Source organism: Phaethon lepturus, unplaced genomic scaffold, assembly GCF_000687285.1.
Source record: "Phaethon lepturus isolate BGI_N335 unplaced genomic scaffold, ASM68728v1 scaffold12799, whole genome shotgun sequence".
In the NCBI taxonomy this organism is placed as follows: Eukaryota; Metazoa; Chordata; class Aves; order Phaethontiformes; family Phaethontidae; genus Phaethon; species Phaethon lepturus.
In genome coordinates this window covers 16962-33239 of record NW_010565594.1, presented here as the reverse complement: position 1 = coordinate 33239, position 16278 = coordinate 16962, and the positions used below count along the sequence as shown (strand labels likewise).

The following is a 16278-nucleotide window of genomic DNA, read 5'->3' as shown; positions in this document are numbered from 1 at the left end:
TATCTGACTTTTAGTTCCCTGATCGATTTTCAAATAGAGTGCAAGACTAGTTTCTGAGCAGCTGCCTCTATAGATTACCTCTTGAAACAAGAAAGCAAATCAAGTCAGAGGGGTTCAGTGTCAGTCAGAAGGACTTGACACCATTCAGCCTGCAACTATTACGTGGGTATGAGTGTCTGCACTCCTGCCACATAACTGCCTGATACACACATTCCCTTGTCTTATGCCACATACTGCTGGTACAGCCTCACAGTAGCATGCTGCTTTCAGAAGATCAATCTTTCATACGATGATTCCATTAAAAAGTTATTTTAAACAGGCTATAAGCAGCAATGGCTAAAATTTAACGTGACATTTTTGGAGTTGACAACAAATTTCTCTCATACACTGACGGTACTTTTCTCGTGTTTACAATCCACAACAGGTTGGATCCAACCAAACTTTTTTTTTTTCTTTTCTTTTTTTTTTTTGCCCAACCCCCCTCTTCGCCTTCCTCTCCCCCTCTCTCTCCCCCCTCCTTCCCCCCCCCAAATCTGTAAAGCCCTTTTTAGGTGAAACAGTTTAAAGCCTACCTCTAACTTTTTTCCCAGACAAAGGCAAAAGCTATACCAGCTAAAAAATTAGACTGGGGAAAGTCCAGTGACCAGCCTAGCAGATGCTGTTTAGAAGGACACGGATTCTATTTGCTATTGCACAGAAGGAAGATCCATCAGTCCTGCTCACTGAAACTGTAACACTACAACTAAAATCTTTTTGCCAGTGTTCATTATTAACAATCAGCAGATACTGGGCTCCACTTCTATCAGGATACAATCTAGATAATCCACAGGTAGTCAGCAATGATTAGAAAACTTTTGTTTTATGTAGTCCCTTCCACAGTTGCCTTTTCCAAAGTCCTGCTGGCCCTGTTTCCCTTTTGCCATTTCCTGTTGCTTGAAAACATCAATCACAGAGCAAAAAATAAAGCTGTCTAAAGTGTAATACAATTCAGAAACAATTAAGATTAGAAAGCTTTGGTGAAAAAAACTACCCTGGGGAGTTTATCCAGGAGTAGAGTGAGAACACGTAAGACTGTTCCTTGTGATCCAAAGTGTAAATGAAGCATGTTACAGCAGCAATGTAGTGTGTCAAAATGGAGAGAATGCAAATAGAACCTAATGCCAAAATAGAAGCCACTCCTGCATTTCACATGCACCTCAATACACACCAATGGAAGCAATAAAATTTTCTTCCTTTAGACTCCTTGTGTCAAATTCCCTTGGCCCTCTGCCTGCAGGGCTTGGTGCCTTTGGTATCAGCTGAGGTACCGGCAGCTGCATCACAGGTTTTGGCTCCACTCTTGGAGATGATGCAGGATCCTTGCCAACTGGAGTGATAGATCCATCCGTTGGACTTCGTTTTCTCTTCTCTGGTTCTTTAAAGAAAAAAAAATTAAAGTGTTGGGAGAAAAAAAAAAAAGAAAATCATAAGGAAAAATGAAATCAGAGCAAGAAAAGGAAGATGAGACAGATAGTATCACCTAAATCATTAAGCCTGGCACTATAACAGCTCAGTCCCACATTTGTTCCCATAGGTTACCATGGCTTGCAGACAGTCTGGCAAACTGATGAAAACAGTAGAGGAGAAAGCCAGCACGCTATTTTGGGGATACTCAAATCATCTCCTTCCTGTATATTTGAAACCTAGGAGTCTTTTTTTGACCCAGTAACTCTACTATCTCCTCCGCTGAGTTGTGCAAAATTAAACAACTCTGCCTAAGCTACCAAGAAAATCACTTCTAGAATATAAGTAAGCTCCTCTCGCAGTGAAAAAATGACAAATACAATAATCTTTGATAGGTGTTATGTCAAAATTTCTCATCCTAATATCTAAATTTGTCGTACCACTAGACCTTGTGATACCTTTGTCCAGTAGATTAAAGGTTCTGCTACCAGCAACACCTTTCCATTTACATAATAATGAAAACAATCAACACCTAACATTCAACAGACTGAATACCTCCATCTTTCAGAGCAAGTGTTTTCCCAGTTCCTTGTAGGTCTTTTCAGAAACCTCCTCAATTTTTCAAGATGTGATGATCAGAACTGGAAGCACTACCTCAGCTGTGGGTCTTGTTAGTGACATATCCAGAGACAATACAATAGCTGCATCCTAAATCTATATTCCCAGGTTTACACAGTGCACCCCTCTCCAGTTTTCACACACAGTAAACAGTGGGAAGTTCACACTTAGCTGCCATTTTCAGAGACACTGCTTCCAAGGACACAAGGACATAGTTCCCGTCCTGCTATTATTGCCAACTGTCCTTGTTCCTAAACACAGTTTGGCATATTAAAATAAATTAATCACAGCCATGCTTTATTAAGATTCAGCTTCCTCTAGACAAGTAACCTATATCCAACATGTCCTGTTCAAATAGTATGCATCATATGCAAACCAATCAATTTTAGGATTACTAGATCACTACTATATGCTAAATAACATTAAGATAAGCACTGATGTCTATAAAATATTTCTAGAAATATCTATATTAACTCATTGAAAACAGGCAAAACATACTAAACAGCTAAAATTTGACAATAAATCAACATGCCACGCAATAATGAGAGAAGTCCTTCAAAGATGTATCAAGGCTTTAAAAGTTTATATCAAATTTTGTCTGTTGTGACCACAATTTACTGGGTAAACTCTACTTACCACCAAATATGGTATCTGGCATTACATTAGCAAGACTTCACTCTAAAACCATTGAGTTTTACATCAGCCACTCTACAATTTTGCTTAGGATCACTGTCAGACTAAACTTGTAATTACCAAGATTAGCCCATTCCCTACATACTAGCACAGCTTTGTTTACCTTCCTCAGCATTTTAACAACAATTGGAAATCAACACCTGTAACCCACAGGGCACCTAAGACAACTCATAAAACCCCTGATGCAAGCCATGCAGAACACCAGCTATAAAGTGTTTAGTAGATGTTACTCCCCTGCTACAATTAAATAGCTTTTCATCATTTGATACTACACATGAATCAAATATTAAGCAGAGATGTAGCTTTTTGTCATCTTTTGCTCTTTTTCCTTAGGTATGCATTTTCTTATCTTGCATTAAGAATCAGGTTTTAAGAAAAAGCTGCAAAATGAAGCAGTATTTTCAGACTTTCCTCTGCAAGAGTACTTAGTGATATAAGAATCAATGCGTAATGCAACGTGGTTGGTGAGATGGAAGTCTTGCATGGTTCCACATTAGAAATATCTCCCTCCCTGTTCAGGTTGTCTGCAATAACTTTCCAAGACAATGGTTGGGACAGTGTTAGCCAAAGGTCCCCGCCCTCAGAATTTCCACTTCATCTGCAAAAGTCACAGGTTTTGTATCTTGCTGCATAGTTTCCATTTTCAATCAAATATCAGTATGGCCACTATTTTGCTTTGCTCCTGTTACATGTGTGCAAGAGAATGGTTTCAAGCTTTGCAAGGTTTCAATAACAATGGTACAGTTCTCACCAGTTTTGGAAGTGCCGTAAAACCCCTGAAATATCAGAAGCCACAAAACCGCTACCTGCACAAGAAGGATCTCATTTTGTTCATAAACACTGTATTCTCAATAAACACTTTTCTTACCTTTGTTGTAATAGTGAGTATGTGCTATCTCTAGCAGGCCAAACACACTGGCCATGCCTCCCAGGCCAGCATTTGCATATGACTGCTCCAAGCTCAACACCGTACACTTCAGCAAGTCCAGCATGCCTTTATAAACCTTGCGGCTGATCTCCTGCAATGAAAATCCCGTGAGTGTCTCTACTTCAAAAGTGAGAAAGTAATTCAAGAACATAAATTCCAAAACTGCTGTAACATCAGCTTTTAGGAGGCAATTTAACAAAAACTTTCCACGAATTGAGCCTCAGTGGACTCTAGGTATGAGGACCCTGCTGAGTTCAGCACTGACCACATCCTGTATAACATCCTGTCGAGCATCATCTTCTGACTGGATCATGCGATTCAGCTTGCTTAGTACAAAGACACGGAGCTGCTCACTCTCCAGCAGACGTCGGACTCTCTTCATGTTCAGCCAGCCAACACCTTGCCCATCGAGAACATTGTGTACCACCTCCTTCAAGAACTGCTGGTTCTCACTGATGGATTTAAGAGGAAGCAGGCAAAAGTTAGCCCTCTGCTTACCTTGACTTGCATGGGCGTAGAGATATGTCCAGGACACACATACCGCCCTGACCTGTACGCTTTCCTTGAAAGACGAAGCGCAGCACTACTGACAGCACTGCTGCAGCAGCCTGGGCACATGTAACTGGTTCAGCTTGTTTTGCCACAGGGCAGGGAATGCTAAGAAGGGAACTCCTGTGCAACCTGCTGCCTTCCCCAGTCTGAACTGCAGATACTGTTCTTGCCTGTCTCCCGACCCCAGTATCTCAAAGTAAATTTCACTCTACCCATGACTGCTACTTAAGAAAGGGAGAAGAAAGCACAGGTCAGGTAATGCTTACTTGCACCATTCTGAGTCCCTTCCCAAGGTTGAGAAAGGCATTTCACATGAACTCATGGAATCAAACTGCTTCATATGACTCAACAGATCCCCTCCATGGTACATTAAAATTCTGCTGGCTAGACTACCTTGTTCAGAACAGACCCAATTACAAAGAATAAATACTGAGTTAAAGTGGGAACCCAGAAATTTTTGGATCTCAGACAGAAAGAGGATACATATTTTTCTATGCTCTGAAATGTACGTGTACTGTTAACTCTAAGACCATCCATACCAAATCTTCTTAGACAGTAATACATGCAAGCTTAGAGCCATAGAAAAGTACTAGTTAGTTTCCAACAGCTAGACTCCTGAGGAAACATCGGCCAAGTATGAGACCACCCTAACAATACTTTATACTCAAAAAGCAATGAAAAATATTACCTGGAATTGCTAGTTCGTCCCTGAGGTGATGGAGATTCTCTCTTCACTGTCGGGCTGTGCTTAATGACTGAAGACTTTTGATCCACAAGGGCTCGCCTGTTTCCTAAACAGGAGAGGAAACAGGGTGAGAGGAAGGGCTGGGAGGAAAACAGTCTGATCCCAGGACAGTAACAAGCAATGCTAAGGTTGGCTAACACACCTATTTGGAATACAGGTAACAGACTTCAAACAAAATGGAAACTCCAAAAAAGCAGCAGCATATATCGTATTCTAGCATCACACATCGGCAGAAAACAGTAATGGGAGTAATGCAGAGAGAAAAAGAGAAGATGGTAATGGGAGCAGGAGGTGAAAGGCAGGAAAAGTTTGGCTGCTCTGCATGCAGTTCCACAACAAGAACCATCTTCAAATTAGTCACTATATGTAAAAGCATAATGCATTAGAGGTGACTAGTATAGATCATGTGGTACTGGTTACCCAGTGAGAAAGGTAGTCCAAAGTCAGGCATAGGGAATGCTGGAAATTGTTATATCATGCACAGCTCATGCTGTAGGGAACCCACCTTCATTGCTTACTGGGCCAGCTTCAGTAATAATCTCCATTATAGTATTTAACCCAAATACTGGGACACAAAATATACAATTAGTAGTGTACTACAATATCTACACTCCCCACCATCAGCATCAAAAGAATCCAACTACCAGCTTTTTCCCATCCCTCCCTCAAAACACAACCCAAATGACGCTAGAGCAGGAAGGATGCTTGAAAGCCCAAGACAACAAGGGCCAGCGTAATTAATCTTAGAGATAGTGCTTGACTTGAAATTTGGCATCGTGGAACCAATGTATTGTATCTTCAAGGACATTATTGCACATATTGTATTTCAAGGGCACTATCAAAAACCATCTGCATCACCGAGAAAAAAATATCAACGGATGTGCATGAAATAAAAATTAAAAAAGGAAGATGGAACGTGGTCAAACAGCAGCAATGAGATGGAGTCCCAGCATCATTTCCCATTACAGTTAGAAACATGGGGTACCACACACACTTGGTAAGAACAAGTTAACACAGCAATTTTATACCTGTACAACAGAGACAAGAACACTTAAAAATCAGTGAAGTGCCCAGTGGGAATCCCAGTGAGCCAGCATGCATACGTAAATGAACACAAACACACGCGCACATGCACAAAACAGACTGAGCTACTCCATGGAAATCCCTTCCTCATATCTGCATAGTAACACTAAAGGTCCTACAGGATTACAGTAGTCAAGAAAAGAACACCAAAGTGCAGAAGATGAGGCGCAAAGCATGAATGTGGAATGGCAAACCCCATCACTGTTTTCTTCCAATGCATGGAATCAGTCATTAAGTTTACCCATGGAAATAACCTTGACATGAAGCATGTTTCTTATCCAGTACAATTGGACACGAACACGTAACCAACTGGTAAAAGGTTGTCAAAAACAGCTGTGCAGAGTCTCTGCTAGTGTTTTTACCATACCAGTCCTGTTCCTCCTCATTTTACACACAGGGAATGATTACTTGTCTCAAAAACAAAGTCCAAAGCAGAAATACAAAAATCAGCTTTTGGCCTTTGTTTCTACAGGGTCAAAGGTCAGCAAAACATCATACCAACCTTCATCCACATCCCTTCCCACTTCCAGATTAAAGTAATCTTTACCGATGAAAATGATGAGGAGGAAAAAAATAAATGAAAAAAAATCAACATATTAAAACAAAAGCAGTAAGTTCTAATCAGATAGAGTAACTCAAAAGGTAAAATACAACCTTTCCCCAGTTTAGCAACTGAAAAGGTCTCAACACTAAAACACCAGCACGTGCTCAGTCACCCTTGTGTTACTGCAGCTAGTACAAGGTCAACCAGGCTGTCTAACTCCCCACAGTAAGAGAGTCGTTTCTCTAGTGCCCATTCAGACATGTTATCTAATGATACTGCAAACAGAATATGTTCCAACTGAAAAATTATGCACATAAGTTAGGGATCAATCTTCACTCTGAATGAGCTGAAGTGTGGTTATAATTTGATTTTGATCTGAAACTTTCTATTTAGTGAACTGAAAAGACTATAAACACTTTTGAAACCCACGTAAACTGCAGTCTCCATGGGAGGTTGGTGTTATCCTCACTTACGAATGCAGCATCATTGCTCTAACAAGTTACCTAAGGCTAATCATGAAGATAGTGGCAGTACAAAAGTAGGACCTACATCTTTGTTCTCATTCTTTACATTAAGTACTTCAAAATAAAACAAAACCAACATTCACAGTGTATCCATTAACACAGGCTAGACAAGCAAGTCTCCCATCCCAACACAGCTCAATTGTTGGGAAGAAGTCTGACTGAGAAATATCAAGACAATTCACTGTCCTGATACTTAAGACAGGTACAACCCAACTGCCAAAATGCATTACCCCCAGGATTGCTGCTAGGGGTAAGACTGCCAAGTCACAAGAACTGTAAAGGCTGTAGAAGACAAAGGGAAAAATGGTTACCTTTCAGGCTGGGAAAGGGAGTATTCTTGTCTCTCCCAACTTTGGTTGGTAGGGCTAAGTTGGACAGACTGAAACTTGTGCTGTGGTTTCTGTACAGGCTGCCTGTGACAGAAGAAGAAAACAATTAAATGCCTAATGCTCTCTGCACATACCCAAACTTCCTAAACTGCCTGTAATTCACCTTCTTATTCCAGATCCTTAACGATGAAGTTGTTCTTTATTACCCAAAAGTCTCACAAGCATAACATCATGTCATTTACATTGCAACCACATCTGTAATCAGATTATTGTAAGTTGTAGAAAAACATAACTCTTGGCTTTCATGTTACAATCATTGCTGTTGTATCTTTCAGTCTTAAATGTAACAGCAATATCCACCTGTCTTCCTGCACTTAAACAGGTAACCTCATGTCAGCTGTATATTCTAGTTTGATCCTCTTTTTAGGAGTAAATGAATGGTAGGGGCCACATGAGAAAAGAGGATGACAGAAAATCTCCAAAATATGAAATTCTGAAGTGCCTTGTGAAACACTGTAAATCTGCCAAAGAAGCATGCTTTAAAATAGAATCTTTCCATTTATTGGGAGAAAATAAAACTTATTCCTAGTACAGACAGATCTTAAGAACACAATAATGCATCATCATCTGGTTAAGCCTGTAGACAGCCTGAAAGCATCTGATGTAGATCAATGAACTGATTAACACTTCAGGATGTTCATTTAAATGTCAGTGTACTATTTCAATTTGCTTTGGTTCTTTTTTTGCAGCCTTATTTTAGTAACAACCATTTTACCAGAAACATCCAGTATACTTTCCCCACTGCTGCAAACTTCTTGGACTGCTCCCCACTATAGTGCAAAACTCAACTGGCCATATCTTCTTCCACTCATTAAAAAACTCTAGACTAGTTTTCCACACCTGCAGATTTTGTTATTAAAATATAATTGATAGTAGGTGAGCACAGTCAAGAACTTGAATTTAGCACCTAAACACACAACACGGTAGCATAGGAGGCATACTACTAGTAAGATTTTTGTATCGACTTAATGAAATTGCACGATTTTTTCTTTAAATGAAACTGAAAGAATTTCTGATCTGTGTTCTAAAGTGACATATAACTCAAGGGCCTAACCACATAACCAACGTTGTTCTTACTGAAAAATACATAAAGTAGTAGCTATCAGCAGTGTAAGTTAAATAGGCCTTGTGGCTCCCAACATGACTTCTGGAGAGCTGGCAACAATTTGCCAGCCAAGTCATTCTCTTGACTAGCTATGCCTCTAATTCCATCTCTCTGTAAACTCTAATAAAACAAATAAAACCAGCTTAATGAATGCATTAGTACATACTTGCAAAAGACATGATGCCCCCAAAACCTTCACTGCTGTTGTTGGAGACTGTAGAATTTGGGGAGCTGGCCCTGGAATCTGAATCTGCATCAGAATCATTGGCCAGTTTTAAACTGTTTGGACGGAGTAACTTCTGAGACCTTCAAAGAAATTAGTACAAGTGTTATTAGCTTTCCCCCTTCCTGCCCCAAATCAACACGCCGTATCAGTTTTCACCACAGTACCCTCACCTTATGTGGAAAAGAAAAAAAAAAAAGAAAAAAATTAGAGAACTGAAGCATTTTTGCATTCAGGCTTTTATTACCCTTCAGGGCATGTTGAAAACTTGTCTGCAAAAGGGCATTGGTGGATTTCGGGGTGAAAGCGTTCTGCTTTGGCAGCAGTAACAAGAAAACCCAATGTCATCTATCACTATAGTACCTTTCCCCCAAAAAGACAAAGCTTCACAAAAAAAAAAAAAAAGTATCTCGCTCAAAGGTTTCCAGAAATCAGTAGGTGATATACTAGAATGTTTCAAGGAAGAACCGATAATTTTGTTAGCTTACATAAACGCAAAGAACTGCAGAGAACTAAGCAAGTACCTTCACTCAAACCAGAAGGGTTTACAAAATTTCAGTATTAAATGGAAGAGATCAATAATACATTTCAGGTGCCAAAGACATTTGAATGAATGAACATTAAACTACAAGAAGCAGATGGAAACCCCAACAGTGCTATACAGAAGGGCAGGACACAAGGAGGACTTGCCTGCTTCCATTGAGATTCTGGTTAAATCTTGGGGTGTAGCTCTCTTCCTGCTCATCATCTTCATCCTCCGTAGGAAAACCATACTGTGGTTCGAAGTACGGATTGTCATACTCTCGCTTCCTCACCACCCCTTCTGAGGAGCTCATGCTGCCAGCTGCACCCTCGTTCTCACGACGATCCAAGTTTATTTTTGGAAAGCTTGGTTGCAGTGGCAAGGAAGGGAGATGGTTTGAAAATCCAGCAACCAACTTCTCTTCCATTTCTGCTGAATCTGCTGACTCCTGTGGACCAGCCAAATCATTGATCTGTTCGCTAGTTTGCATTACATACAACTGAAGGGCAGGACAAGAACAATTATTTCAAACTGGGAAGTCTGCAGGGTCCTTGCTGTTTGTTACTGGGCCCCAGACCCATCCCCACTATCCATGGCTCTAATCCAGGATTTAATATACGCTGCAGTATTTGTGCATTGTTCTAGGGACTTACTCCCCTGTAAAACAGATCTTACTGGTAAGTGTTAGCTCAGGATAATGGCTCTCCACAACCCTGTTTTGTGGTTATGCAAGCAACTCCCATTCTTCCTAAATGACCACAGATTCATGAGTTTCCCCACCCCACCCCCTGTTCCTTTAATACATCAGGTCTTTCCAGATTCTGTGAAAGCAATTCCTGCAGTCACAACCTGGACCACTGCTCTCTGTTAATGTTGCATTTTTCAATGCATGGGAGCTTTTATGTACAGCAATGCCCTATCCCAGCTTAAGAGGGTACCGGTAAACTCCACCTTGCTCAGAAAGTTCAGAAAGAGCATGCAATATAATCTGTGCGTGGTTTCACAGTCCTATTAGCTTTTGCCCTTCTCAGAAAGAACCACGTGCATTCTCCCATTCTTTATATCCTAATAGGCTGATCTTGGGGCTGAACTCATCTCAGTACACACATGATTCACTCCATGGATGACAGTGCTGGGGCTGCTACTGGCTGTAGTACTGGAACTTGAACGAGGCTGGTTGGTCTCTTGAGAGTTTTCACTGTCCATGGCCTGTTCATCCAGATCCCCTGAATATTCTTGAAAATCATCAAATTCGACTTCACTAGCATCACCAAGGGCTGCGTGAGTCAGGGGGTCAACATCTGCAAACACATCATTTTGCATTAAAGAACACTGCCTTCTTCAGCCTTTTGGTCATCTAAGTAAAGATCCCTAGCAGATGAGGATGGCTCAGTAGAATAAACTTGCATAAAAATTTATGTTGCAAAGGGCTTTTGGAGGTCATCTATTCCAACTCTCTGCTCAAAGCAGGGATAACTTCAAAGTTAAAGCAGGTTGCTCAGGGCCTTGTCCCACTCAGTTTTGAAAGTCTCCAAGGCTTGACACTATTCTGTGATCCTGGGAATCTGTTTAACTACACTAACCATGAAGACCTTTTTCTTATGTCCAAGAATTTCTTTTGTTGCAACTTATGATTACTACCTCTTGCCCTTGGGACATAGGGAATGTGTTGGCATTCCTAGATTTAGTTTATTGAAGAAAGTGAGAGTTTCCCACTCTCACAGGAGAAGCTATTGCTGCAGCCTCCATTATAAGCCACAGAGAATGCATTTTCCTGTCCCCACTAGGATAGAGTGACTCATTAAAGCCAGCACTAAGAACCAATATGCAGGGGCAGGAGAAAGCTCGTACTCTGCTGCCCATATAGCACAGTATCTACTGTCAGCAGCAGGTTGTTTCCAGATCTAGTGAGCCACTTTTGTTCAGCAGCACCTATTTCTGTTCTTCCTCTTCCCAGTGTCCTCTGGAGGACATTGTTTATAAACAGGAGAAATGTCTTTTTCCAGCCTACCCCTGGACATTAAAAAAGGAGTATAGAAGACACTTTTACACCTCAGAGCAAGACTACAATGGAACAATACTTTGCTCTGATTCAGGGACTTAGGGGAGGAATTTTTCCCACGGTGCAGATGAATGGGGAATAGGAACCTACACTGACCTTGTGAAAGTACAGCTCAAAGGTACTCACTTGGGGTATCACCATTAATGTCACATTTCATCATCTCACTGACAAAGTCACCGAGGGAGGAGTAGGAGGAACTTGAGTCGTCATAGTCGACACTGTCACTGCCACTGTCACAACAGGTGAGAAAGAGAGATGAGTGGCAGCATAACAGTAAGAGCAAGGCCTGATTTTTCAAACATGCAAATCATCTGTTTTCATGGGCCTCTTAAAAACCTCATGATACTTGTCTCTACAAAAAAATTTCTGGCAAGAGTCAGAAGCCAGTTTCATGAAAGGTCAGAGCAAATGAAATAACTTCAAGGTACATCAAGAGACATATGGGAAGACATTTAAAGGCTCTCAGCAAAGTTAATGAGGTCAAGCATGAGTGAGCAAGGAGTATTGTATTAATTCTGTGTGTGTGTAGGACCACTTCAAGTGAACTGGAAATCACAAGTAAAAGCATTCCCTTTTTACACCAATAATAAATCCCACTCTGTCAGGACCACTGGTGCTGTGTGCAGTTTAAAAGATGTGCACGTCCAAGCCTGAAAGATCTCACAGGCTAGCAGAGAATGAAGGATAATGAAACTAGATGCAAAACTCTGGGAAATATGGCCAAAACTACTATAACAAAAAAGTTTACTCTCATTTTACTGAACACACAAGGAGGTCTCAGGCAGTGGGTAGGACTAACAAGCTTTGCATAACATAACATAATGTGCACTGAGTAGAGATATGAAAGAGTGGTGGGAGTACTTGTAGCACTGCAATAGAAATAACCAGAGCATGGAAGAAAAAAGCATTAGGGTGGGAGGAAATACCAAATGTCAAGCGGCATACAGATAGCAAAAGAAAACAGGAAAATACAAATGAAGAATCACATTAAACGAAGGGTTGGAGAAGACACTAGCAAAGTGTTAAGAGGTTGCTGTGATGACAGAGCAGTGAGACAATTTACTTCTGTCTGGGCAGAATACTGACACTGAAGAAATGGAACAGCAACCTGGCAACCTAATGGAAAAGGCTGCAAACGAGAAGGAGAGGCCCAGCAATCGGAAGTGACTATCACATGATTAGGGTTACGCTCCCCACTAACCTGTCATCAGTGGGATCAGAGTCTGTTTCTTTCTCTACTGGGACATTCAGTGCTTCAGCCAGCTGTGAATTACTGTCATAGACACGATAGTGGATGGGCTGCAGCTGGTGAGCATACCACTTCGGTTTGTCACCAATCAGTGCTGGGTCAAACATGTCTGCACAATAAAACATGCAGAGGGTTAATTGAACTCATTTATTGGTGTCAAAGGCTTCATTCACAGCCAGGCTACCTCCTACTAAGTCTTGCACAAAGGAAGGGGCAGTCTCTACTCTAAGAAGCCTACAAGACTTCTCCATAATCAAACAAGACAAGAGGTAAAATTAACTGGAGTGAGTGGCTAATAGCAGGGCTAACTTGGTAGAAACATGAGGACATATATAAAAAAACAAAAGTGTTCCTTGTGCAGGAATAATGTGGTGTAAAACTAAGTCCTTCCCTAGAAACTCTCTGCTTTTTATGTTCCTGCATTACATCCAAGTGCAGGAAAGGCAAGACCAAAACTTACTGTTATGAATTCTTTGGAAAGCATAGTTAGTAGGGTTGAGTGACCATTCTCCAAAGTATTCTACTGCCTGTGTCCTGGAAAGCTTATCTGCAAAAGGTGTTTGCTTCGGCCTAGAGGCAAGAAAAGAATTTGCCTGGAAGGCCACCACTGGTCGTGGGAAAAGACGAAGAGTGCGTGTATGCATCTGGAAACCTTGCAAAACATTTGGCGAGTTGAAGAATCTCACCATAGCAACCCTAAAAAGAAACAGAGGACAATATATCAGATAAAAGCACAGGACATAACAGAAAAGACGACAGAGCCTTTAAAAAGGTATGCAGTAGGCAATGTTTCAAACCTTTGAAGAATGGTAACCCAGTATAAAAAACTCAGACTTCTTAAAAAACAGCTGTCTTTTTTTAAAGACAAGGAAAAAACCCCACCAAACCCAAGAAATCACTTTGTTTTAAATCACCACCTCAACACCAAGATCCACCCAATGAGGGACATCGTTCTCATATCCACTAGCTGAGATGGCAACTAAGACTTCAGCTTTTTTTGTAGTTCAAGGCTTGTGATTTAAGCTGAAGATACAATATCAGACTGACAAGTCCAGATAAAGTGGATGATCTACAGGAAAACGCAAGAAACAAAACACCCCCTTCAAGATAGGCAGTTCTGTTCATGCAGTTAATAGATCCAAGAAAGACACTAATTTCCGCTCTTTTTTTCCCCATCATGTAAAGTAGAAGCTGCAGCAGAACCCAGACGATGCTGCTTTCACCACAGGACCCACAGAACTGTCTGTGCTGCCTTCAAGTGCAAACCTTACGAAGACTTAACACCACCTTCCTGTTCAGCCTCACCTGGTAGCCACATCCACAGAGTCCACATCATTTCCATAGATCAGAGGGTTAAATTCTGTGGAGGGAGTAGACTGCAAATCATTCTGCGGTCTTCCCAGCAGCAGTGGCACTTCCTGCCCCTCGTGGAACTTCTCTAGATTAAGAATGGGCTGAGTATTCAGACTCATGCTGGCCAGTGCCTAATGAAGGACAACATTAAGCATTCAGCAAGAAAAATTATTCAAGGAACAAGAGAGAGATCAGAGCTACCCTGTCCTCTAGGCAATTGCAACAATTGTGCATGCTCCATTAGTTTGTCTTAAACCATCTCCTACGCTGAGTCAACAAATATCTCTAGCCCTCCTTTATGTGGATTGTCAAAACAGTCTCCTCAATGCTGAAACAGTCCTGGAGCCAGCCAAGGGGTAGCACAGAAGTCCACTTTGCTAGATCATTCATGACATGAAAACAAATAGCCGAAGTGGCAGTATGGCACTGTGTACAACTTACTGTAGAGTTATTCCCGTGTGTAATTTGAATACATCTTGGGACCTAGAGGCCTTGAAACTTGCCCTGCAACTTGGCCGTTCAACCAATGAGTTTGATATCCCAGGACAATGTGGAGACAGCTTTACACAGGCACCTGCCCGTATCCCTGCAAACCTCCACTTCCCACCTGAATGAGGTCTTCATCTCTCCATGAAGCTACCATCTTCTCCAACCCTCATAACATCTTCAAGGATATGCACTGGAGCAGCACAAGTGGTAAATCACTCCTGCACACCCAGACCTCTCCTAAATCTTCCTCCTTTCTCCCATTTGCCCACTGAGTCTTCATCTTCTTATTTCAAAAATAAATAAACATCTAAACCAAAACAAAAACCAAAAGTCCAAAGGAAAAGGGTAAAATGGAAAATTGAGGGGGAAAGAATAAAATAAAGAACCTTGTTGTCAGGAGTGAGCAGCTGTTTCTGAGTGATTGCAGTCATGCTAACCAGACACTGGAGGCAAGATGGAAGATCATATGATAACACCAGCAGCCCATCAGAGCCAAGACGAACACATGACCACAGAGAAACAGATGGAAGGGAAAAAAAAATATCTATTACTACCAAATATCACAAATGAGAGGAAATAAAAGGGACCACATCCTGGGAGAGAGGTCTAACTGCCCCACCCCCAAACATTCACATCTGGCCACTCTGGAAAGCGGAAAGGCTGCTGTCCTTATTGATGCAGCAAAGAACTTTCTACTGCAGTTTAAAAGCAGATATCCTGAATTTTACTCATTGACACCAAGACCCAAAGGCACACAAAAGTGTTAACCTTAGTGACATGGGCCACAATTTAGTCTTCTCCACTTTGTACAACCAGTATCACTCCTCCTTTGCCAATGGTCAACTCTTTAAAGATAATGCCTATAGGGATACTTTAAAGATAATGCCTATAGGGATACATAGGGATGTAACCTGAATCTGGGTGAATAGTTTGACAATTTTAAATGTGTCTTCAAGGGAATTGCAATTTGTTCTTCTGATATCCAACTTTTCCCTAGTAAAAGAGTTTTGCTGAATAGTGCATGAAATTGCAAGGGGGTGAGGCAGAAGTAGGGGGAAGGTGGATCTAACAGAACTCCAAGCAACACATCGCTTCCATCTGTGCCGACAGCAGGTACTGGAGTATCACTGAGGTTACACACTTTGCTCTCCTGGTCTACAAGGAGAGAGAAAGAGCAGAACTCATCACATCAGTAACACACTTTACCTTTAGATACTGCATGCAGCGTGCATAAGGAAAACAGAAATAAAGAGATAAAACCTGCTTGACACTATCAGCCAGGATGACCCAAGCTGATTAATGGCTTAGCAGGACCTGAGAGGAGAGACTGAAACCTCACACACAGATCTGTGAATGGAGGGGAAACAAATATGATCATAGCTTGATGGATCAAGTCAGAGTTTAAAGCCCACACGGCAAATGTAAAGGAGGAATCTGGAACTTTCTGCACCAACTGGAAACAAGTTAGCCCCAAACAACAGCAAAAAACCAGAAACCATCTGTTGCATCCAGGAGCATTTCAAATTATCCCTCACCTGACTAAGAAATTAACTACAGTTAGAAGCCTCAGTGACCACTCACTTTTCCAAATTAACTCTCTCTATTAAGATAAAAAAGCAGCAACTGGATATCTACGACTTAACATCTATATCAATTAATATTGCTTTTCAAGCACAAAATGCTGTTGTATTCTAACATGGGGGATGTTCTAACTGGCCAGCTATATGAAGAGGCATCTTAAACAGGTTGACAGAA

The 16278-nt window shown here is 41.2% G+C and overlaps 1 protein-coding gene across 1 annotated transcript in view; it reads right to left on the bottom strand.

Annotated features, from left to right (window-relative positions):
* Positions 1–16278, bottom strand: part of MADD (MAP-kinase activating death domain) — a gene marked incomplete at its 3' end in the record, with an annotated part of 53680 nt that overhangs the window by 27675 nt on the left and 9727 nt on the right. The window contains exons 7-19 of the mRNA XM_010295235.1: positions 13987–14165; positions 13142–13377; positions 12634–12790; positions 11559–11662; positions 10478–10671; positions 9538–9818; positions 8791–8930; positions 7442–7543; positions 5485–5544; positions 4923–5025; positions 3948–4134; positions 3623–3773; positions 1208–1414 (exon numbers count right to left, since the gene is read on the bottom strand). Of these exons, the coding sequence (XP_010293537.1) occupies positions 1208–1414; positions 3623–3773; positions 3948–4134; positions 4923–5025; positions 5485–5544; positions 7442–7543; positions 8791–8930; positions 9538–9818; positions 10478–10671; positions 11559–11662; positions 12634–12790; positions 13142–13377; positions 13987–14165 (2101 nt within the window). The remainder of the gene's footprint in view (positions 1–1207; positions 1415–3622; positions 3774–3947; positions 4135–4922; positions 5026–5484; positions 5545–7441; positions 7544–8790; positions 8931–9537; positions 9819–10477; positions 10672–11558; positions 11663–12633; positions 12791–13141; positions 13378–13986; positions 14166–16278) is intronic.